The 25,476-nt window shown below is 42.0% G+C and overlaps 1 protein-coding gene across 3 annotated transcripts in view; it reads left to right on the top strand.

The window, feature by feature from the left end:
• The window catches only part of ITPK1 (inositol-tetrakisphosphate 1-kinase), a 142,702-nt gene that overhangs the window by 17,852 nt on the left and 99,374 nt on the right, over positions 1–25,476 (top strand). For all 3 annotated transcript variants that reach the window (XM_061463868.1, XM_061463870.1, XM_061463869.1), the window contains exon 2: positions 14,612–14,636. In XM_061463868.1, the coding sequence (XP_061319852.1) occupies positions 14,612–14,636 (25 nt within the window). The remainder of the gene's footprint in view (positions 1–14,611; positions 14,637–25,476) is intronic.

Genomic DNA, 25,476 nt, shown 5'->3' with positions numbered 1-25,476 from the left:
GACATGTACATATGCTAGTGGTTAAAGCAAGAAGCCAGTGGACTGGAAAAAAATAAGTAGGATTTTCATCTTTCTTGTAAGGTACATGTAGATGTGCTTCTTTGAAGTGGACTGAGCCACCAGGACAGGGAATTTTCACCAGCTAGGGTGGAGATTTCTGAAAGATACTTTTTGCCCTATTTTCAAACAGTACAGTCATTACTTGTTGCAAGCCAAGCTTTCATTTTATTGCAAGCCTTTCTAATGAGGCTTCCAAATAAAGTAGAATCATTTTTCTTTGATCTATGTTGATGTAAACTCAAGCAGAAGAGCCAGTTGCAGGGGAAGAAAATTCCCATTATTGGTATTGGCATCTGAATCTGGTCAAATGGAGAAACACGTTCAAGTTCACGTTTCTTTAATTTGTACCATGTATTCTCTTCTTTTTCTTCTCACATAGGGTGCTAGGCTGCAGACTGGCACTTTTAAGATTCCAAGTGCTTTTTGTTTTCTATTAGTGTGGCCCATGTTGTGTTTGGAGAAAGCTACATAGCGAAATAAAGGTGAGACCTAGTTTCAGGTGGTACTGGAACTGCTTTTAGCTAGCTTTGTACTTGGGGCTTAACCCACCAGTCTTCTTTAAAATAACAGCTGCATTCATAAGTGTCCCAGGCTAAAAGCTGAAACTTGAAATGCATCTCAAAAGGAGCAAGCAAAACAGAGGAACTGACTGGATGAGTTATATGAACCTAAACTGATGCAGAGTTTGAGGAGAAAAGATTTCTATGAATGTCTCTTTCTTATTTCATGCTAAACCTTCCCATTAATGTCCTTTTAACCTGATGAAACACTGGATTGGTATCTGTGACAGTGTGTATAGCTGGCCACAGTAACCTTTGGGTATAGGCTCTTGTTGTCAGTTATGCCAATGAATCACTCTGGTTCCATAAACAGAGGAAAATTTCTTCCTTGCATATGCAAACAGTGGTCACTTGGTGAGTGTAGGAGACAAGGAATCGCAAGTGCTCTCAAAGCTAATGAAACTTGAGGAAGATTTGTTGTTTGACTTGGACAGTGTCCCTTATGGAGGAGGGGAAAGAAAGTGTCAGTCAGGTTTCTTCACTGAGCAAACATGTCAACATTCTTGCATTAACTTTCTCGTTTGTATAATGAAGTTTTGCATGAAGGAAAAAGCCCCAGACACCATATATCTTACTTGAAGCCTAGCTGGAGATGAATAAACTCATTTTTGCATGTGGAGTTTCTGAATTTAAATATGTCTCTAATTTCTGCCAAAGAAATGCCCAGTCTTTTAGAGATCCAAGAAATGAAAAAAAATGGTGCATTGCACATTTCTCACATATGTCTCAGTGGGTGTCTGGCCTCTATAAAAGCTCACCAAAGGTTTATTCAAAGCTGTTTCCCAAAGTCTTGGAAAGTTGCAGTGGATGTATGGCATTTGGTTTCAGGGTTAGTGCATTAAAAGCTGTTTCTAGACGAGAGCTGGTTTGGCAGATGTGCGCCTCTCTCTGTACCCCTTGGTTTTGGCAGAGTGGAGGTGTGCGTTTGTTCTACCTCATGATGTGCAAGAGACCTGCAGAACTTGCAGTGCCAGCCCGGGCCCAGCAGAGCCTGGTTGCACTGTCCATGCTGGACTAACAGTCTTTGTGCAGCATGCTTATGTTGAAGATGATAGCAGCTGAAGCTTCTTTAAATGACAAGGCAAGCCACTAGGGTGCTTTTGTTTGGGTAGAAGGCAGGATTCTAGGTAAGATTTAGGAAAGTAAATAGAGCACCTGCAGCATGCTGGAAAGAAGTGATGGGGAGCAGGCGGAGGAGGGGTGTGGAAGGGGCAGCTTCTAGCCTTTGTGCAAGTCTGTTCCAACTACCTTTAAAAAAGGTACTTAATTTGCTCAAGAAACAATTCTGATCTGCAATTAGTGTGTGAGAACCTAGCACAAACGGAAGGCTTTTCAGGTTGGCTTGCCATACCTATGCCCTTTGTAGAGAGGCATTTGTAGGGAGGCATAGCCTCCCAGATATTCCTAATTAATTCATTCTTGGAATTCCAAGTATTATGACAGAATTTTTTCTTCTAGGCCTCTACACTGTTACAACAAATGCCACAAAGTGGTCTTAACGTGCTGAACATCAGTTTGGTAGGAGACCCAAGAGTTCTCTGCAAACCTTCCAGAGGCTTGAAGAAGACACACTGTTTTTTGAATCATTTTTGCTATCAGAGTTGATTTGATAGAACCTCCCTCAGTGTTGTAGTAGTTCTCCAGGTTGGTAGTCTGGGATGCTTTACAAATGCACAGTGTAGAGGGATTGTGGTCTAGTTAAGACAGACTGTAAATAATGGTTCTGGTAAACGATTGCTTCTAATATGATTTCTTTTGCTGTATGCTCTTGTCAGGCAGCTGTGTGCCAGCTCTGGTGAGATTGTTCAAAGTGACTATGGCAGATACCTGAAGCTAAGAGAAGTCTTGAGGAGCTTAGATTCTTAGAGGGCAATTGCCAGGCACTTCCAGAAAGGCTGCTTACTGCACGCTAATACAGGTTGGGCACTCAAAATTCTTACGTGAACTTGAGAGACCAAACCAGTTCACCTTTTGTCATTTTTTCTCTTCTGTTCTTTTGCTTTCCTATTCCAAAGAAAAGACTGTTGCTGTCAACAGTTACACACGTTGTAGGTTAGCTTACCAGATGTGTTCAGCTTCTTCAATCTGAATTCTCCCTGTCCATATAGACCAGGGAGGTATTGGGAAGGCTTATATGTAGGGCATGACATAAATATATTTAATCTGAAGATCCCTCTCTCTTTCTACGTAGGTAGATGCAGTGAGGTATATAGATAGGTGCATATAGGATGTAAGCCATCAGTCCAAATCTCTGTGTTGTTTCTTTAACCTTGATTGGTAGCTGATAACAGTATGTCACTTGCATTAATACTGGTAAACTAGTATTAGTGATTTGGACAGCTTATCTGCAATAATAGGGAAGAATCATTTGATGCCTAAATCTGATTGATAGTGCTTAAGTCTAAAACTATTAGTGAAATAACTTTCTGTGTATAATAATATACGCATATGATAATATACGTTGTGATTGTATGTTGTTCAGACGAAGGGAAAAATGTATGCAGTCCCTATGCAAACCTCATCTTGCTTTATAAAAGCCCCAGAAACTTTGAATATGTTTGATTAACCAAAATATGGAACATAGCTGGTTTACTAAGGGGAAATTGGTACTTGTTACAATTCTGAGAGAAAGCTCTTAGAATATATATGTATGCAAAATATGTGTGCAGGTATTACTAGCCTTTGGTTTAAAGCTAAAATACATTGAATAATAAGTAACTATGTTGGGTCATAATGAACACTTAGGCAGGAACCTGAAGGAAGCCCTAGAATAAACCAAGGCTTGCTTGCATCTGGCTTAGATCCTTTATTTCTGAGAGCTGCTCTCCTAGATGGATATCTGTAAGAGCAAACTGATTCTGTTGTCCTTCTCATACAGTGGGGTGGACCAGTTGTTTTCTCCACTTCCCTTGACAGTCTTGCCTATGCTGGAACAAAAAGATCTGTTCTCTTCTTATCCTGTTCTGCCCTTCTCATCCTGTTTTCCAGTCAGAATGGGCCTATGGTTCGGTCCAGTTTTTCCTGTATGAGAAGATATCAGTGAGATTGTTTTAAACAAACCAGTTCAGGGATTTTGAAAATGAAAAAGTCTGTCAGCAAAACCCAGTAGCTGACTACATCCTTAGGTGAGCACTAAAGTCCTACCCTAAGTTGTGCTGGTACAATAAAATAACTCTTAGTACCTGAGCTGAGGAGTTTAAAGCTAGATGAGCCTCCAGTTTCTAGATAGATTTTTTATAGGTAGGTAGGCAGAAGCAGCATAGATACATATGTACATTGATTTGACTCTGCATTGCTTCGGCACTCGTTAATTCTTAGCTCCGGCTGCAAAAGATGTGGTCTTTGAAAGGAGGCAGACAGGCAGGAAGCTTGATTATCTTGTCTGATGCAGTTCAGGGATTTACTGGTAAACCTCTGTTCAAGAGTAGATACAGCTCAGAAGCAATGCAGAGGCAAATGTAATTGTAGCTAGAGTTAAGAGTACTCTGCCTACACTGTGCTGCAACAGACTTTAGATGTGATGGCATCTCACTGTAGAGAATAGGCATTTGACCAGTAGTGTTAACTAGTTTGGTTTGAGAGCTGTCAAAGCATAAAATTAGAAAGACCTGTGCAAAGGTAGAAGGACTTTAGTGTGTTGCTGGACAAAGCTTCCTGAAAGACACCAAAATGCAGCTGGCATGCAGTATAAGCTTAAAGCTGTATTAGTCTGTCATTGCATGAGTTACATGCCGCTAGTTCTCCCTGCCATGACAAAATGGTGAAGCTTTGTAGGGGAGAAACTTTCAGCCTGAACTGAACCTGCAGCCTTGCACTTTCACCTTGCAGCACTTCTGTAGTTGAGTGTGCTCTTATTTGCAAGTCCTTTTCGGAGCTTTGGCATAAGAAATCTATTAGCTGTAGCCACAGGAGCTTCAGGATATTTCCTGATAGTAAATATCTCCAGTTAACTGCCAGTCGTGTTGTTCACTGTTTCTTTGCAGTTACTGCTCTTTGTTTCATGTGACTATTTGTGACTGACCGTTCTAATTTGTTGCTTACTTTCTTAAAGTGACATTAATCTGGCAGCTAGTTCTAATGCCGTTTTGCACAATTGCTTACCATTACACTGTGCTTTTGGGGCACACAGGGTGTTATCTTTTTTGAAGTGAAAAAGGTTATGACTTAAGGCATGTGGAAAACTGAAAAATACTTATTGGATTCACCACTGGCACAGGCAAGAATGGATTTCCCATTAGCTTTCAGACTGGAGCAGTTCTAGCAGCGTTACCCAGAAATGACACTGGTGAAATCTTCATGCACTGAGTCTGTGTGAGTTGTTCTTTCAGCTTTGGTATAGGCGGCTCTTCATGGCAAGTCTCAGTTTTTGTCTTATGTTCCAGTTTGGTACTGGAGGAGTTGATGAGATGTTAATAGCTGCATTCCTACTTTGGTGTAAGAGATGTTGAGAAGTGGGATGTTTTTTCCTGCAATTTGGTAATATCTGGAAAGTCAGAAGTAAGCAAAATAACAGTCTGCAAACTAATGTACTTCTTGGTGAACAGGGGATTGTCTACACATTCCAGGAACCTCCTGCATTGCTTATGCCCTGCTCTGTTGTCCCTCCAACAGATACTGGGATGGTTGAAATCCCCCATGAGGACCAACGCCTGTGAATGTGTAGCTGCTCCTATCTGTCTATAGAGGGCCTCATCTGCTTGGTTTTCCTGGTTGGACAGCCTGTAGCAGACCCCACTATAATGTCCTCTGTCCCTGACCTCCCTTTAATCCTGACCCATAAGCTCATGGTTGGTTCCTCATCCATTGCCAGGCACAGCTCCATTCACTCCAGCTGGTCAGTGACACAGAGGGTGACAACCTCTCCTTGTCTCCCCTTTCTGTCCTTCCTGAAGAGCCTGTATCCTTCCAACAGTCCAGACACAGGAAGCATCCCATCATATTTTACATTCCTGGAATCCTCTAATAATCTCTGCAATGAGAATTTATTTATGTATCTATCTATATATGCATATAAAGATAAATACTGTATCTGTCCCCAGAAGAGATACTGACTCTGCTGCCTCTTCCCAGGTCTCTTTCAGTCTTCACTGGTGCTTCATGACCTTAGAAGGACTTTTGAAAGGGATGGGTTGTTAGTTTTCTTTTTGCAGAGGGCCGTATTAACACTGTGGTGGCTGGGGTCATGGGGAGACAAAGGGAGCTGGGAGCAGAGAGAACATACATATTTTTTTGCTGTGCTTAAGGAGGCAAGCAGTTTATTGAAGCCAAAGGATGACAGTGGAACAATTTAGCCTGCAAATTTGAAGCACTCTGACCTTTGGGAAATTAGTGTCTTGTAATGGAAGATACATTGCCAAACCAGCTTGGTTTAAAGATGGTTTTTAATAAGGTTATAAAGAGCTCACATGCCATGGCTGCCTGCCATAGCTGGAAACTGGATCTTGTAATGTCTGGTGGTGTCAGCCTATGGCTGAAGGCTAAACCCTGCTCAATTGCTTATAATTGTCATCAGGTACTATATATGCCTCTGAATGTCTGGTAGGCAATAATTCATTGCCTTTAATAATTTTTCTCTGCAGCTCTTAGTCATTCCCTCTTCCCACTGATGTCCCTTCAGTTTTGTTTTTTTTTCTTAAAAGGCTGTGGTTAAAGGTTTTGTGTCACCACTGGGAAAGCAGCAAGTATGGGCTCCCAGAACCTGGGATCACTATTTCCAAGAAAAGAGTCTGTCAGAGCTCAGCAGCACTGATCCATTTTAAATGGCTACTTTAAAAAGAAAACAGAGCCTTTTTGAGCTTGTATTTACTGTACTTTATGGCTTTTATAGATTTTATTTCCATAATACCTGTTTTATAAAGCTAAAATCAGTAGCTTGCAATGTTTCATTAAGCCATTACTGAAACTTTGTCTTAATATTGAGTGACTAAAGGCAGTTTATTTCCTCTAGTTACTGCTTACAGTGTCTAGTTTCTTTCTTTCATGGCTTTTTTCTCCTTGCTCCTTGGAACCTCTGAAGTCGTGGTGTTGGATACTTCACATTGTTGTTACTCTTGCAGGATAAGGGGTTAGTGGGTTTCTAGCTGGATTTTTGCTGTGAGATGCCGGTGAATGTTTGTGTTGTAGTAGTAATTTGTGGCATGTGGAAGCATTGGGATGCTGCAGTGAATACCAGAGTGATGCTGCTGCTGCCCTACCAAGATTTTCTCTTATTTTCTAGTCCTGCCTCTTTGTTCTGATACAGCATTCTTAGAAGCACTTTCATAGCTGTAAATAGGATGATATAATGCTTTGAAGATGTGGAGAAGGTCAGATGGGTTTACCGAATGTCACGTGTGAATGGGGTAGTGGTGTGAAAATCACTTATGGTGGTGTGGTGTCTGGTAATGAGTATGGCTATTGCTTCAACCATTCTGTTTATAAAAACAAGGAAGAAATGCACAAATGTGGCCACCCTCAGATTTTCTTTTCTACTTAAAAGGTCCTCTGTGACAACCCAAAGTCTCATTTTTTTCAGCCCATCTAGAGAGCACTTAGTTCTAAGTGAGACCTTTTCTGCCCCATGTTATATTATCTGTTCTTACTGGATTATGAAGGTGCACTTTTTTGCCTTCTCCTTTGGATCTGTGATGCTTTGTATCTCAGAAAATTGAGGACTCCCTCCCCCAAATACCAACTTTAGATTCATTTAAGCCATAAATCTTTCCAAAATTGTAGTTACTGAAGGGGAAAAGCTTGCTGAAAGGTAAGACTTGTGGGATATATATTGGTAAAATTAACTGATCAATTGCCTGCTTGATATTCTGTGTGCAAAAAAACAAATCACAAAAAATCCTCATGTTACAGCGGAGTCTTCGCACATTTCATAGAATCATAGAATAGTTAGGGTTGGAAAGGACCTGAAGATCATCTAGTTCCAACCCCGCTGGCATGGGCAGGGACACCTCACACTAAACCATCTCACCCAAGGCTTTGTCCAGCCTCGCCTTGAAAACCACGAGGGATGGAGCATTCACAGCTTCCTTGGGTAACCCATTCCAGTGCCTCACCACCCTTACAGTAAAGAACTTCTTCCTTATATCCAGCCTAAACTTCCTCTGTTAAAGTTTTAACCCATTACCCCTTGTCCTATCACTACAGTCCCTAATGAAGAGTCCCTCCCCAGCATCCCTATAGGCCCCCTTCAGATACTTGGAAGGCTGCTATGAGGTATCCACGCAGCCTTCTCTTCTCCAGGCTGAACAGCCCCAACTTCCTCAGCCTGTCTTCATATGGGAGGTGCTCCAGTCCCCTGATCATCCTCGTGGCCCTCCTCTGGACTTGTTCCAACAGTTCCATGTCCTTTTTATGTTGAGGACACCAGAACTGCACGCAATACTCCAGGTGAGGTCTCACGAGAGCAGAGTAGAGGGGCAAGGTCACCTCCTTTGACCTGCTGGTCACGCTCCTTTTGATGCAGCCCAGGATACGGTTGGCTTGCTGGGCTGCGAGTGCACACTGAAGCCAGTTCATGTTCATTTTCTCTTCAACCGACACCCCCAAGTCCTTCTCTGCAGGGCTGCTCTGAATCTCTTCTCTGCCCAACCTGTAGCTGTGCCTGGGATTGCTCCAACCCAGGTGTAGGACCTTGCACTTGTCATGGTTAAACTTCATGAGGTTGGCATCAGCCCACCTCACAAGCATGTCAAGGTTCCTCTGGATAGCATTCCTTCCCTCCAGGGTATCAACCGAACCACACAGCTTGGTGTCATCGGCAAACTTGCTGAGCGTGAACTCAATCCCACTGTCCATGTCACCAAGATGTTGAACAAGACTGGTCCCAACACCGATCCCTGAGGGACACCACTCGTTACTGGTCTCCAGCCGGACATTGAGCCATTGACCACAACTCTGTGTGCGGCCATCCAGCCAGTTCTTTATCCACCAAGTGGTCCACCTATCAAATTGATGTCTCTCCAATTTAGAGACAAGGATGTCATGTGGGACAGTGTCGAACGCTTTGCACAAGTCCAGGTAGATGATGTCAACTGCTCTACCCTTGGCCATCGGTTCCATAGCTCCATCATAGAGGGCCACTAGATTGTGGATTTCCCCTCAGTGAAGCCATGCTGGCTGTCACCAAGCACCTTGTTGTTTTTCATGTGCCTTAGCATGCCATCCAGGAGAATCTGCTCCAAGATTTTGGCAGGCAGAGGCGAGATTGACTGGTCTGTAGTTCCCCGGGTCATCCATTTTCCCCTCCTTGAAAATGAGGGTTATATTTCCTTTTTTCCAGTTGTTGGGAACTTTACCTGACTGCCACAGTTTTTCAAATATGATGGCCAGTGGCTCAGCAACTTCATTTGCCAGCTCCTTCAGGACTCGTGGATGGATTTAATCCTTCCAGATGCCCTCGGTTAACTTCCATGTGTACTGATGGCTGTGGCTGGGAGCCGGGGCCCCCAGACACCGAGCACTCCTGTGCTGGGGTTGCTTCTTAATTTCTTCCCTCATAGACAATAAGGTGGAGTCCATCAGTGGTGAATATGAGTAAAAGCAAGGATCCTCACTCATATTTAATAACAGAAATGAAGGGTATTCTGCTGATGGAAAAACTAAGGCAAATGAGCTTATCTTGCCTTCGTGCTAGGAGGAGGAACAACAGGCTGCCTGCAAGTCTGCAGATGGCCAGTACTGGCTGGTTCTCATGCCTTGCTTTGGTATTGCTTGCCTGGTGCCTTTCTCGGTGTCTGGTGATTTCAGTGTGGTGCAGAGTCTTAGCAGCTGCAGGTTTTTGCTCTGATTCATTAATATTTATACAACTCCCTTTACCAACGTATTGCTTTTCTGGGAAAACGTTTTTATATTTTATATCAGAGCAACACATTGTTATTATTTGCCACTTTTTTTACGTGGGAAATTTTGAAGGTGAAACAACCTCCTATCTGAGAAAATGAACTTCACTGTGTGTACTAATAACTTTGTAGGCTATTAAAACAGGTACAAAGATTGCTTTTTAGTTTTGGAATTGTAAATTGGGCTTGGTATTTTTCAATCTGTCACTCAAACCAGACAGCAAAAATGTTAATTTAACCATGGCTATGATATATGACCTGATAGTTGTTTTCTCTTTTAACTGCCATTCACTATAATGTCTTAGATGCTGTGGGGAATTAATCCAGGCTATTTACTTTAGATGATAAAAACCAACCCAACAAACCCGACCCCAAAAGCCAATTAGTCTACATAGTTTGAGGCAGTGGAAAAACATCAATTTCAAAACACTGATTAATGTATTTTTGACAATTTGGTATTGAATTCTTCTCTAAATCCATACATCAGTCTAACTTAAACATGAAGTCAGCTTGCATGTAATTATTTTAATTGCTGCTGTATATGGTGAGGCTTGTATTATCCAGTAGAGTTGTTCACTGGTTTCAGGTATAGAACTAGTAAGTCACAACAGGTTTCTGGGTTTTAATTGGTATTGCAGGCTAATGCAGTAGTTACTTAAATGCTTCCGGTTTTCTTTTAAATGTTGCAGTGTGTGATTCAGCAGAGCTGTATGCTGAAGGAAGGGAACACGCAAAGCACGCGTCAGTAATTTGTGCTGCACCTGTATGGGTTTCCATAGCTTTAGGCATACTAAGCTAGTTGAAGAGATTGAAACTAGTTAGGTGTTTAGTTTTATCACATTCAGACACTATTTCCCCTTTTCTCCCAGAGGTTTTCTAACATTTGCTGATATTCTTTTGGTTTTCCTGCCCTGGGCTGATGATTGGAGTACCAGATCCCTGTCTAGATGATCTTTGGAATGAAATGTATTTTAAAAATAGGGACCTCTGTGAATATAGTTTAAAAGTGACCATTTTTCAAACATCTGTTCAATGAAAGTGGACAGATGCAGTCTCTTTGACCCAGTTGTGTTGCTCCTTTGGAGGGAGAAGGGAAAAACAGCTCATAATGATGTTTCTTTTCCTTTCAGAAACAGAGACTTCCTGTGGGTTTTGTACAGTCTTTTGCCAATATCAGGAGGCAGGCAGGACAGCTGGCAATGGGAGCCCTTCTTCTGATACGCTGTGGCTCAGTTTCAAGCTACATGGGAAGAAAAGTCATGGGCAACACCATGAAAGATACAAGAGTAGTGGTCAGTGCTCCAGGTGAAATAGCCCTCCCTCTCCCCACCCCTCCCCAGGGAGACAGCACCTTTTACTTAGGCATGAGTAACTCAGGAAGCATTCCGTCTCTCCTGGACATACTTTTTTATCCCTCACTTAATTGTTCTTAGCTGGCTTGTCTTCAGAATGTGCAGTTTGTTGCTTGTGTCTGAGCTACAGTCCTGTACCCATGCAAGCATCTGTGTTTTGCATTGGTGAGAGGACTTTGTTGTCTTGTGTATGTTAAGTGTCTCTGTGGTGCATGTATCAGCGTAGCTATCAGAAACCCTGTCCTCTGCTAAAGAAATAGCCCAAAAGGATGTACACCAAGGTTGTAGGATGTATTAAGCACCATAGGAATAAGCAGTGGCTGGTCCATGGCTCTGTGAGATTCTCAGAGCAGTTAATTCAACAAATACCTCGTCTCTATTGAATGTTCTGCACAGACAGCCCCTTGCTGGGGAATTGCTTGTGGCCCACAGCATGCTTCATTCTCTGTTTGCTTATTTTTTGAGGGCCCTATACTTTTTTTGTGTGTAGGATCAGCTTTCTTTCCCTGCCTGTCCCTAAACCCTTCCATGTGTGACGTGAGGCAGTTAGTGTGGTTAGATGGTGTTGCATGCTTGGTTGCATAAGGGATGTCTTGTTGCCCTGAGCCTGCAGCTGTGACCTGCCTGGCTGAAAAGCCTGGAGTAAACTGGCTTGGGAAATCTTTGAGACAGAGAGTTAGCTAATGCTAGAAGTGAGGTGTGTGGTTGCTTGCCATCCAGCTTGTTTGGATACCTTTTGCTTTTAAAATATGTTGCTTTTTTTTTTTTTTTTTAAATGCTTTTTTTTTGGCAGAGTTTTTTTCCCAAATCAGCTAACCCTCAAAATACATATGCTTCTATGCTTTCTCATCCCCTGAGCTTAAGTATAAAAAGATCTCATGCTTCAGGTAACCAAAGGGGAGCACCCCCCTTTCTGTTCTGAAAAAGGGGAAGACCCACTGCAACAAGCCAACCTTAGTAATTGCTTCCTCCTTCCCGTGAAGTGTGTGTTATATCCTACCAGCAGCAGGCACCCCTTCTCTTCCTGTTTGTGTGCTGCTGTGGCTTCTTCCTTGTCCTGTGGCACTGCAACTGGTTTCCGTAAGTTTCAGTAAATTTGCAAAGTTCATTTTGGGGAAATTATAGAAGACCTTTGGACTGACTCTTTCTCAACCAGCTTGCCAGAATTTTTCTTCTTCAAAGTAGAACGAAACTTATTTAGTGTGTATGCAGGCACAGCAAGAAATGCAGCTTTTGCCATCAGCTTATATTCTTCCAGTGGCTCTGGAGCAGTCATGTCTGAATCCTGGTGTATTTCAATGGCAGTTTTGAGTTTTTCAGTTTACTCCAGGGCAAACACAGCAAAAATGTAGCTGGTTTGGTTATTTTAAGTTTTAGCTCACAGTACTTGGAATGCTTCTGAGCAGGCTGATGCCCTAATCTACAAAAAAATAAGCTTTCCTCACCTAATACTTATTTGTCTTGCATAGCTGTATCAAAATCATGGTTTTGAAATTTTGGCTATTAACTCTTTCTCTATGAGATTCATAGTTTCTTCTCAAAACACAGTTGGAATGCCTCTTGCTGGCCTCAGCTGAATCAATGCTTGCCACACTGTAATGGCAGTATATTAATCACCCACCACTTTACAGGCTACTGTTATCTCCAAGAGGGTTTTGAAATTCTCTGCAAGAGGTGCTTGGTTTCATTAGCTTTTTAATTTTCTTGCTAAACAACGACAAGCTCTCTGTTGTGGCTGTGTGTTGCATGCTGCTTCTAGGCCAGAGAAACTCCAGGGTGGTGAAGTGGAAGAAGGGAGCAATTTGTGTCATAGATGCTGATTGATTGCGGGTCCCTTTGGGCATCTTTGTAATGGGCTCTCAAAAGAAAGACTTGCTGTATTGGGTGGAAAACTGGAGGAGCCATTGTGTATTCAGCAGTGAGCAGCAGTTGCAACTATGGACAACACCACAGGCACTCTTAGATAGAAAAGCATTGAGGGCAGTTAGGCAGTCCTGATCCATGACCTTGCCCCAAAAGGGTCTTTGATTTTCATATATGGGTTTAGTGGGGACAAAGAAGAGAGATTCCTGTCTTGTGCTTGCTGAGGCTTTTGATTTTTATGTTAAATTTCCTGTGTCCTCAAAGTGAGGAGAAGGTTCTAACATATTTAAATAGCCTGCATATACCGGGAGGGTGGCACAGAGCAGAGATAGCCGGGCTTTGTGCCAGGGATTCTGTCCTCCTCTCAAGACTAGAGCAGAAATAGTTTGTTTTGCTTGATAACTTGTCAAGTTCAGTGACTGGGCGTTGTCTGGCTGCATGTACCTGAATCTCAGTTCTCATACCAGTAGACACCCATCTCTACAGATCTACCTAAATCAGCTCTAGCAATTGCAATTCTCAGCATTTTGGTCTGTAATTAGTAGGCCTCTCCAGTCTCTTATTCCTATTGTTTCAGGATCACTAGAACTGTTCCTTGTTGGCCACAGCAGTATTCAGAGGCTTGGGCTTTTCTGACAAATCCCAAGTATTTGAACAGAGCTCTAGCAGGAGCCAGCCTGATTACAAGTCTTTGAAGTCCAAGGTTGTGTCTAAACCATTGGGCATTGCACATTCTGGTGTCCCCACATCTACACTGCCCACCATCTGGAACAGGATATCACTCTACGCTGTGTCTGTCTCCCTGGTCACATACCTGTGTGTGTGTCCATTTCTGCCCAAAGCAAACCCTGGTACTGGGGGCTGATGCACATAGAGTCCTGTCCTAGCCAGTAGGTTGATGCTTGCTCAGGCTGGGACAATGGAACATACTACCTTTATGAGGTTGAAGCTGTTTGTGTTTGCTTGCATGGCTGCTTCTGTAATTTATTAGCTTTTTTTTGGGGCACAGCTACATGCTGTAAGGGTTGTTGCCTCTGCTGAGGCCAGCATAGTTAGGTCTATCTTACACAGTGCAGTACCAATCGCCAGCTGAAGTTTTAAATAAAGTAGTTCTGAGGCACTGCTTCCAGAATGGATCATCTGTCTTGAGCAGTGGATCTGTGGGGGTATATCTGCAGGTATATCATGGAGTTGCAGCAGGATGACACATCTGGGCAGGGTGCTCCAGCTGCAGGGCAGTCTGTCTGTTCTGGGTCTGGCCTTTGTCCCTTTCCCTGCTTAGTTTGCAGAGCTTGTTCCTGGAGCCAGCCTGGATATCTTTGTGCTTGTGATGAAGATAAGTCATGGGACAGCTTGGAAGTTCCTTGGGAAGGGTTTCAAACAGAGAACAACTGATCCAAGTCACTCTGTGTGTGTAGCTCTGGGAAGTGTTCTGCATATCAAGATGTCAGGGGTAGAACAAGACTGTAAATAAGATGATAAATGGCTTTAAGGTGCTGTGTTCGTTCTCTCTGATGTTTATACGTGTATCTTTGCATCAAAATCAAATAATCTATCAAGCATGCGGAATGTGCTGTGATGCAATTCACACACTCTGAGGTCAGATGAGAAATGAAGAGCAGAGTAGAAGTGACTAAAATTGAGATGCTCCCTCCATAACATCACCTCCTGCTAACTCTGCTCACGTGGCAGGTGTATCAGTCCCAGTGGTGCAGCTGCTTAGTATGCATTTTGGGTCACTTCTGAGGCTGTGATTCAGAAGCTGCCGAAGTGCTTCCTAGGCAGGGAATGGAATTGAACAGGTGCTTTCCTGAATTTGAATCAGGTTCATTAGTGCAAATTTTATTGTTTGCATTCTAGTATGAAGCGACCCTTTTCCATTAGTGTTTTACATTTTCCCTACGTTTCCAGTATTAACCATCCCTTTCTTTTTCTTCTTTTCCAGGAAAAGAGGAGTAGAAGTAGTACAGGTGAGTAAAAAAATGTATTTTATCCCCTCCCCCACTCCTCCCATTTTCTTGTAAAGAATGTTTACTAATTAAAAATGCAGTCAATTAGATGTCAGCATGACCAGGGCTTAATTATTTTTTCTTTCTTTTCCATTGAGTTCACTGTTTCGGATACTGTTTTTGGGAAAAGACGATCCCCCTTTTGTGAAGCGTCTGTTGAGCCCATCTAGTTTCAGCAAGTGCCCTGGTTAAAGTGGTTAAAGTTAGGCTTTTCTTGTGTCTGTTGTTTAATAAGATCTGATAGTTGATTAGGTGATGTTACTTAGTGTTTACTGCATGCATGGACAGTCAGGCTTAACAGAAACAGGAGCTGGCCTTTGAATAAAACTAAGGCAGAAGGAGTGTTCTTGTAACACAGTGAGAAAGGAAATGATACTAAAGTGCCTTTGAGTTGTAGCCTATCTGCAGATAAGTTCAGGTGTTGGCTACATTTGTTCCTTCCCAGGTCTGAATGGTCGTATTTCAGGCAAGATGTTAATTAAAGGATGATGGCAACTTTGAAAAGGATTACAAGGACAGCTGTAACAGAGCACTCTAGCCCTAAAAGATCAAAGGGGAATCATGCTCTTTCCTTCTGGCTTATTCTGTGTACTTAGAAAAGCTGTGTGTCATAGGTTTCACTCTTGTTTATGCTTATCTAGTGATTGTTTCAACTCTAAAGCAGTCAGTGTATTCTTCACACTTGTTTTCTCATGTCTCAGTAGCAGAGATGAAACTGCCTCAATAGAGAGGACAGAGGAGAGAGGAGGAAAATGGGGTGTTACCCACTAATAGTTGAGGCTGCCCATAAGTCTGTGTGAAAGGTGCTTCTCAACACCAGCAGGGAGCAGGGGAAAAGCACTTAAAAAATTAAATGGAAAAATCAGGTCGTGTTATTTTAAAGAATCCACAATCAGAAGACTTTAAAAAAAATCCCATCACTAGTTAAACTGGATAATATGTCTTTCAGGTATTTGTGGTTGTCTCAGAGCTGCATGGTATTACAAGGAAAAAGGGCATGTCCTTTCCTGGCTGCATTTAGCCTTTCACCACTACAACATCATCTTCCTTACTTGTACCTCCTATTGCTCAGACCTGTGCAGCAGCTTCTTTCATGAATTGTGATTGCATCTCCATATTAATAAATACAAACCAGCATTTGTGAAGGACAGCTTCAGAAGCAGCACAGGAAGAAAGCTAGTCTGTATTTGTGTCGCTGTTTAGGGGACACTATTGTTTTAATAGTACCCTAGTGTATTACAGTCCAATGTTTGCATTTATTATGTGCATCATGCCTGCAGGCTTAAGCAGCAAGGTGCTTGTATGAGATGAATTCAATGATGCACTGATCAGCTGAGCAGAGGGCAAATTCCATTTTACCTTGCAGATTAAAATTTCTGTCCTTCTATGGGTTACCTGTTAGTCTTCGGATGTTTGTGTAGCTTAATGGCTAGTCATCAGATGGACAGAAACTGATTGGAAGAGATTTCTTTATTGGAGGAGCATTTTGGGAAACATTTGAACAGAATTAGATAGGACTTGGTGTAAAAGTAGTTCCTGGTCTCAAATTTTACAGCATAGTTGAGATGTTAGACTACCTATACTGGGAATTTGTGCCCCAGAGGCACACCTCAGAAGCACTGATGCCTGCTGCAGGATGGCTGGCTGTGTGTGATCATCCCTCACCTATCATTTGCTTCATGTGTCCTGATGCATGTTGTACTAGTAACTATTAGGGGATGTGTCAGAAATGGGCCCTTTCTTCATCCAGCATTACTAAAAAGCTTTGCTTGAGTCACCTCACATGATCCATCCCACTAGCCCTTCTCCTATATGGAGGATGTCTTGGTGTCGATCTGCTGGATGAAGTTTATTTGACAGGGAATATTATTTTCCTGTGTTAAGCAGCAGCATTTCTTTGATTTGTTTCTCCTCCTCCTCCTTTAAAGAAATCATCCTGTTCAAGAGAAACCAGCTCTTACAGCTGGCAATAGACAAGTAACTCAAACCACAAAAATACACAGGCTGTTAATCTGTTTTCTTCTTTCCATAAATGTAAAGTTTTTCTGAATGTAATTGTGCTTTCAGTAGCGAGTCAAAAGCTAAAGTTCAGTTACTGGCTTCCAGATAACAAAGCAAGATGGACTGGCATGTGCCGATTTCTGTGAACAGACTCCAGATTATTCTTTTCCAAAGATGTTTCATAGGAGCAGGAAAGGATTTCCTCCTACTAGAAGGAAGTCTTCAAATAAGCACTTGTGTGACTTCTGTTTCCTTCCTGCAGGGAGGAATTATTTCTCTTTACCTAGACTGATTAAATCCTCTTATTTTGCTTTCTTAAGGCTAATTGTGCTGTACAGATTATCAGTGTGCTGCTGCTAGACAGCAATTAGTATTCTGTGACTTGTGTTCAAGTTCTGTGTTTTGCCTTGTCTCAGGCTTTCTTTCTGTTCCAGCAGCAAAAGTGGTTCCAGCTTTCTATTTTTCTTGAGTGGGGCAACATACACATTCTCCAAAGAGAAATAATGGAAGAATAGGACCGGCAGTGGGATGCTAAGCAGGCATGCTCCTTTATCCAACAGTAAGACATTATTCAAACGTCACATTGAAAACAAAGAACCTCTCAACTTGTGTGGTCATAAATAATTAGTTTTGATTGCTTTGGTTTTTTTTTTTTGTACAAATAGTGATTGAATTCTAACATAATGAGAATTCACTGTGAACTCAATGCACAGGAGCTGAAATGTGTGATATTATATAGTACAATTGCATAACATCCATCAAGCTATCTGGCTTAAAAGACAGTACAGTAGGTGAACTAAATAAAAAGCTTTCAAGGTTATGAACTTTCCAAAGGCAGTATGAGTCTGCACACAAACATTCGGGAGCATGAATGGATTAGATCATTTCTGTTTTTCCAGTGGGCAGCGTCAGAACTCTTGAGTAGCAGCATCTTTAAGATGTGGCAGTGTTTTGGATCTAGATTTGCTTTCTGCAGCTTAAATCCAAGTCAGTGGGGCAGCTAGAAAACAGTCTTACATTGCAAGGAAAAAAAAACCCAAATGTCTTCCTGGCTTTTAAATACAGGTTCTTAACAGAATAGTGTGCTACATCTCTTACCTTGTGGCAGTTCATTTGCTTCATTTTTTTTAAGTAGGCAACACCCCAGTGTCAGGGTGCTTTTTGTTTGTGCCCCATGAGGTAAGGAAGCACTCTTGTTCCAGTTTTGCAAGAGGGCAGACTGAGGGATGAGCCCTGGCTCCTGTAGGGAACCTGCAGCAGTACCAGCCCCAGCACTGTCGGGAGCTGTGCTGGCAAACCTGGGTGGCAGGAGCACAAGCTGCAGCTGTCTCAGAAGGGGTCAGGACTTCCCTGTGCTATTGTGTGGGACACAAAAGAAAGGGAAGAACAATTGAAGGTGTTCAGCAGACCTGGTGTTGCTGGTTTTCTTCCAGCAAAAAGATAGCACCAGTTCAGCTGCATTTAATCTTAAGGCTGCATTTAATATATTCTTGTATTCTTAAATCCTTAAAGTATTCTGCTCTTGCCATTCCTGTGGCAGTTACATACCTCCCCTTTCTTGCCAGCTCTTCCCACCCCTCACAGCTACCTGTTCAGCTGGAGCAACTTCATCTGGTGGCCAGAGGAGGACTGGAGATTCTCTGAACAGGTGACAAACATGACCAAAGCCCATCTGCCATGGTCTGTGGACGGTTACTGGGTAGATGGAGGCTGAGGCAGAGCAGCTCTTGCACTGGCATTGGGGTGACTTGCCAGTAAATGCTTAAGATGAAGTATTCCTTAATAATTTCTTTCATCACTGTTTCAAGGGAAAGGCTGCCTCTGAAGTTATGCAGTATAGTCGTCTGATGAGGCATTTGCTATTAAAAAAAAACCTATTTCCTATCATGGAATTTAGCAAAGAGGGGCTTTGGGTAGTTTCTAAAAGGTAAAGCTGTTTCTGATCTTTCCTATTAACAGCTTGGTTTTGTTCAGTTTTACCTGTCCATTCCCCAGATCAGTGTAGGGCCAAATTTAGAAGTGAAAATTTTCAATTTTTCTTTACCCAGTAACATTTCTTATGACTTTGTATGCTGGCAAGGGAAAGGGAGAACATCTCCATCTACCTTGTTTTTCAGGAAAAATTAATTTGGCTTAGTTTGAAGAATGTAAGATTGAAAATATGTGCAGTGAAGTGGAAATCACCACAAGTACCTCTGATGGGGACATGCATTTATTTTTGTTTCACAAGCTATGCAAATCCAGAATAATTAACTGCAGCCCTTTGGCTTCTGACAGAGTGCCAGTTTGGTCTTTGTGTGACATAGTTTGGAGCCTACGTATTTCTCGTGACTTCAAAGCCATTTCCAGCACCTCCACACCCAAGCTTTCCTAGAGCTCTTTCTCCCATTTTTTTCTAGCTTTAAAATTCCCCATTTTTGGTGGGTATTTTTGGTTTGAATTAACACTAATGCTCTTTTATATTAGAAAGATGTTCTAGTCAGTTGGCTATAAAAGTGGGATTAGTCATCGTATTTCAAGCTGCACATTTTTTAATAGCAGTGGGATATGAAGGACAACATGTTTTCCGATGTGAAACAGCTGATTGTAGTAGTTACAATGGTGTCAGCTGCTGTTCTGTTTTTCCTTCCCCCCCCCCCGCCCCCCCGCCCCAGTTCTCTGGGTATTGAGATAGTGAAATATTTTACTTCGGAGTAGAAAACTGTCCTTTCAGCTGTGGGGTTTAGTGAAGCCTGTGAAGGAGAATCAAGGGTCCCCTCCTCCCTTTTTTAATTCTTCAATCAAAGTAAAATACTGGTGACAGCAGTTTCCAGTAATCATTGCCAGGGAAATGTTGTTTTCTTGAAATGTGGAGAGGTTTATTTTCACATGAAGTATTAATGGAATAAGCTTGGGACAGCAGTGTTCTAGCCGAGAAATGGAGCTTATAAAATATATATCTGGTAGCATATACAGAAAGATGTGACTGGAAAGCCTCCAAAGCAAGCATGGTTGTTGATATGTTGGAGAGTTGGCTCTTTAGTACAAGGAGAAGAAAGTTTATTTTTACATGCATGCCAGGTCATCAGCAAAGTGCATGATTTTCTAAGAATGGCAGTCTGCTTTGACTTCAGTGCATTTTTGGAAATGATGCTACAGCAGCACTCCAACCCTCCCCAGCCTGGATTGTGTTGGTACTTAGCGCATTCTTGAAGGTGAGGGGCTGATGGTTAAAATCTTTCAAAGATCCTAGTACTTTTTAGTGTCAGTGCTGCATAGACTTGCTAAGGACACAAAGTGGGGTCTTCCCAAAAAGTGTAATAATCTCAGCTTTAAACCCAGAAATAGCAGGACCATGGAAGAGGTAATCCTAGTCAGTGTCCTGTCTCTTGCTCTTCTCAGTAGGGAGGATTCCTCTATGTGAGACCTTCTTGTTGCTTAAGAGGCAGCATTACCCAGCAGGAATAAAGCACAGTTCCAGTGCGGGGAGAGATGGTTTTGGCATGCTTCTATACACTGCATCAGCAGACTGGTCAGTTGGGTACAGTGTGGCCCTTTCTGGTCCAGTGGGGAAGAATAATACACACACATCTGTTGGGACAGGGAAGGAAGAGAAGACTACAGAACATTTCCACCATGTGGATTAAGCAGATTAAATAAATAAACACTATTCTTAAAAATTAGAGTAAGCCAAACAAATCAAAATGCATTTAGATTTGATCAGTTTTCACTCTTGGTGCATGAATGAGAGAACCATGAGGAAATTTTTGTGGCTCAGAGAGTGTCTCTTACTGACTGATTTGACTGCTTTCTTTTGACACTGAATCCCAGCGGCCTAGGAGAGGTGTAGGCTCCACAGTCACTTGCAAGAGTCAGCTGGGTGAGTGAAAATATTACTAAGATTTAGAAATCTGTAAATAATGTGTAATGAATGGCTGTCAGGCTTGAGCTTGTACTGCTTTGGCCCATGGAGCCAGCTCTGCCCAGCCCCTTTGTCTTCTTCTGACTCCTTGGTATGTAGTGATGAGGCAGTGATTCCTAACAGTGCTAAAGGCTGGGAGCTGGGATGTCCTGGGTGGAAATCCAGTTCCTGTGGGACCTCTGCCAAAGATTTTGGTGACTGTAATGGGGCTGAGATGGCAGCGGGGAGTTGCCTTCTTTGTCAGTTAGTCAAGGTTCTTTGGGCAACTTTCTTACAAAATTCTGCCTCTGTTTCCTAATGAAGGTAATATTCCATCTGGTGGAATGCCATTTAAGTTGCTTTGAGATACCTGAATGGAGGAGATGTAGAGTAAGATGAGTGTGTGAAGGAAAACAGGACTATTAATGGGAGCTGGTAATTTCTGAAGATTGCTGTTGTACAATATTGTTTTAGTCATCAGTGTGCAAGTGTTGTCCCAGATAGTTCCGTGAACTGCAAAGATTCATAAATCCCTCCTCAAGAAACAGTATGGATAAAAATAAGACCCCAACAGAAATGTTGGGGATTAAAACTGTATTTGCCTCCTTTTGGCTAGGAATATTTTGCAACATAGAGTCCCAGTCTTTACACAAAATTGCAATTAGACATTGATTTCATTAATGATGATTGTTGCAGTGGTGCCTATGGAACAACAAAGACTAGGCTTTAGTTTTGGGCTGCATGAAACAATAGATTATTTGTCTCAATGAATGCAGGTGTTTTGACATGGTATCAAAGCAGGGCAAATGGAGTGTGTTTGGAGACATGTGTCTCAGGAAATGCTTTATTTTTAAACCAACCTGTCTCACTTACGGTTTGCTGAAACAGCAAAGTCTGTGTTGAAGTACAGATATGCATGTAGTTCTTTTGACCTTTCCTGAGGTTTTTTTCTTGAAGTAGGAAGGATGGAGAGTTACTGTAATGCCATGCCCCATGTGGCTGTACATCTGACCCTAGTACTGAAGTGTCCTTTCCCAGATGAATTGCCTCATCCTTTTGGGAGGTGAAATCATGCAATTCTCTGCTTAGGCAGAGCTGCAAGCTCATTCTTGTGGCAGCAGTTGTAGCCTTGTCTTCAGTCCTGGAGTTTTGTTCCACAGGGACAGTGGTGTTCCTTTGGGAGCAATGACGCTGATGTCCATCATAGTTCAGACTTGCTTGCTTCAAACCAAACCTTTATAGAGATGATATCATCAGAACAGTAAAAGAAACCATTTATATGCTTGTCTTCCTCAGTGAGGGTGCTGGTAGGTCTGAACTTCAGGAGGACTCTGCAGACGATCGGTGGAGTCTGGGGAAGTCTTTTTAGTATGTGTTGCTGACTTCCTTTCTCCAGCTTCTGCAAAAGTTACTTAATTCCTTTGATCTGAGCTGTGACTTGAGATAATTGTATCTGGAGATCATTGTATGCTTGTTTGCTTTTCTGGCAGTTCACGATTAAAGGAGATAAATGTATTCATGTCACGAGATTGAATGGGGTTCCAATAAAACCTGGTGGTTAAAGACATTAGGTACTAGAGTTTATTAAGTTTTCCTGTATTTGATCTTTAGCATTAAGTTAGAAAAAGTCTTAGCACATGTACTTTGTCTGCCAGGCACATTCAAACACAGCAAAACCTGGAAATATTTTCCTGAACCTGATTACCTTCACAAAATTATAGCAGAAGAAAGCAGAGTGGCTTCAACTTAATGGGGGCAGCTGAACATCATTTCCTCCCTTCTTCCCCCCCCCCCCTTTTTTTTTTTCTTCAAGGGACACTGTTTTAAAAATGATGGCTTTTGCTAGAAAGAATATTACTCACTTTAACTCTGCATTTCTGGTGAAAGCAATACATCTGTTTTTTCTCTGGCAACGGTGTGGACGTCTTTGCTGTATGTCTAAAGGTAGGCAGGTCAGGTAGAACAGGTTTCTGCACGTGCTGTAGGTGTTTTCTATGCCTTTGGTTGTTACTTTGCAGTATCTCTCATACTAACTTAGCATATAGATGGAAAACACCCGTGGCCTTTTTGACTTCATTTTTAATTGCCATCTTTAGTTTTTGAGAACATTTACTGCTTAATGTAATTTTGCACTGGTATCAAAAGCAGTGCAATTAATAGCTTAGGGTGGGAATTGTTGAATGTAGGATTTCAGTCCAAGGAAGAAAGGAGAGAGACAGGAGACACTTAGGTGGTTACAAGCATAGTTTCTGCTAAGGGAGGTAAAAGTGGCTTATGTAAAATGTGTGTTGCTTTAACATAAGGTCAAGTTTATGGAAAATTTGAGACCTGTGGTATGTTAATTTTATTTATTTTTTTTCATCCCTCTTCACATGACTTGTCAAAAATCAGACTGTTACTGCAGCCTCCTAGATGAGATTAGTGTGGTTCTTTACTGGCTGTACCAGGAGCAAGGGTGGGCCAACCGCAGTTAATAAACGGATTGAAATAGTAATTGGTATGATCTGCCCTAAGCAGTCCCTTAGCAAGTGGTGGAAATAGTTTCTCTTTTGGCAAACTTCTTTCGAAGAGAAGAAGATTGAGAGCTGGAGTTAGCTTTCTTCCCGTAGACAGGGGCAGAGCCTGAGGACAGCCCTCCTCTGGCAGGTTCATGTGAATGCATCTGTGTTGCTCAGATTCATACTGGGGATAATACTCTTAGCACACTGTCTTTTTAAATATACTATGTCAGTAATGAATCTATATAAATTCCAGAGCCAGAGGAACCACAGAAGCTGCTGAGCTTTTTCCATGTCAAGCTGTGAGGCAGTTTCAGTCATGGTAGTCACAGCCTGTGCTCTGCTGCTTCCCCTCCTTCTCACCCATCCGTACAGTGCTGTGGTTTTGTTCCTAGGAGGCTCCAAATGTAGATGCACTCTCTGTGACGCAACTGCACAGTAAAAACAAAGCAAACCTAAGGCTACCTTCAGTATACAGCACAGGTTTGTCACTGAAATGGTGTTGCCATAGTGCATTTTACTTCAATTGTACTTATGTTTAGGTTATTTTTGTAAAGGATTTGAAAGAATTGGTTCTTGCTTATGTTATAGATGAGTAAAAGCATGTCAAGAGAACTTGTCCTTTGTAGTTTTGCTTGAAGTTTGCTTGTTGACCTGTAAGACCCTAAGGCAGTGCTGTCAACCATCATTAAGATATCTGACAGTCATGATGAAAAAGCCTAAATCAAACTGTGGGTGGTGCTCCTTTGTCTTTGAAAAATAGGATGACAGAGGCTGTGAGTAGGAGATCAGAAACTACACCTATAATACAAACCATAGACCACTTCTGTCATACCTATGCAGTGGACTGACCTTATAGTATTCTTTGTGTGTTATTTTAGGATCCAGGGTGTCTTACTTGAGTTCACTAATAATTTTTTCAATCTGAGGTTCTTCAGTGAATTACAGTTGGGTCATTTAATTTCACATCTGACGTGCTTCCCTGAATAAAAGGGGTTTTGTGTCTACAGTTGCTATACATGTTAACTTACACATAGATTGTGTCCTCATGTGAGTGTTATCTGTATGTCCAGTAGTTAGTGAAAACCTTTTTTCATTATAAAAAAATTATATTCCTCCTGGTATGTTGCCAGAGTGCAAACAAGTTATTTACAGTGTTCTGACAGAATCATCTGACAATGGGATGGAAAAGATGCCATTGGGTCTGAGCTAATACTATAAAGAGACTGAAATGTAAGGGAAACAACTGTTGCGGAGGAATTTTGGCTGACTTTGCAAACTGAAGAAAGCTTTTTAGCTTTGTTTTTGTAGTAAATTGTTGATTGGACCCAAGAACTTCCTTTACTCAAAGGTCTAAGTGCATCTGAAATTGTTTTCTTGTACAAGAAGCTTTGTTGCACAACTCTACTGCTCTGTAACCTCAGCAGCATAGTTACTGTTAAAATTGTTTCTTGGCTTACTGATGGCAAAGATTAAAGGAATAGCTAACTGCAGTCTATAGAGAATTTATGTTGATTGCGGAGAGATCATTTGTACATTATGTTAGCTTGGAAAATGTTCTTTCCTGTGACCTAGATGAGCTTATCTTGTAATACACTTTCCTTTACGATAACATCCTTAAGTGGTTTTAAAGGGGGAAACAGAACTTTTTAAGTACAAAGCAGTTTTAAATGGAATCAAAGCAGGTTACATGTTCATGAGCCTTCTGCAATGACTTGCATAACATTCAAGGCCTTAATGGCTGGTTATCAGTGAACTAAGTGACTAAAAAGCAGGTATAGATAGCATTTGCTCCCTGCTGATGTCAGATCCTCCCACCAGTCCCTGCTTCTTTTCCCCCTCTGAGCCAATAAAGGCAGGTTAGAGTTGCTGGTGAGTTTCTAATAGTGATGCTCCTGCATTGACCAGAGGATCTGTTTCCTGCCAGTAAAGTGCACCACCCTTACTGTGTTCAGTCCCTGCTGGATGAGGAAACAGTCATCTGTCTTGCCTAACAGATGTGTTGAATGTTCAAATTCTCTGCTTTCTTTTGTTAAATGCTGTGATTGCTTGTCTTAGATGTTACTGCCTGCTGGGTCTCGTCTGAGCCTCTTCAGCTGGCTTCTGTGAGTAATCGATGCATCACTATTTTTCTTTTCTTCTTTTTTTTTTTTTTTTCCCTCCCCCTATTCTTCCTGAAATCTGGACCTTTTCAGCTGAGCCTGTAGAAGCAGATGTGCACAAAAGCTGCACTGGCCCTGTGAGCACTGAGTGCTGCCTAGATAAGATAGTTCTGTGCCAGAGCTGGTGTTTGGTTTGCATGCAGTTGTTAGGGACAGTGTGGTCAGTGTATCCTGTATGGTCCAGGTCTTGCAGTGGCTTTGAAGGGTCAGTCGGTGTAATGTCTTTTTACTAATATAGGAGAATCAGCATTTTGTACAGC

This window comes from Pezoporus flaviventris, unplaced genomic scaffold (genome assembly GCF_033815535.1).
Source record: "Pezoporus flaviventris isolate CSIRO_AGI_PZ_B2104156 unplaced genomic scaffold, CSIRO_AGI_Pfla_v1 ptg000036l, whole genome shotgun sequence".
NCBI classification, from domain to species: domain Eukaryota; kingdom Metazoa; phylum Chordata; class Aves; order Psittaciformes; family Psittacidae; genus Pezoporus; species Pezoporus flaviventris.
This window is presented reverse-complemented; position numbering and strand designations above follow the sequence as displayed.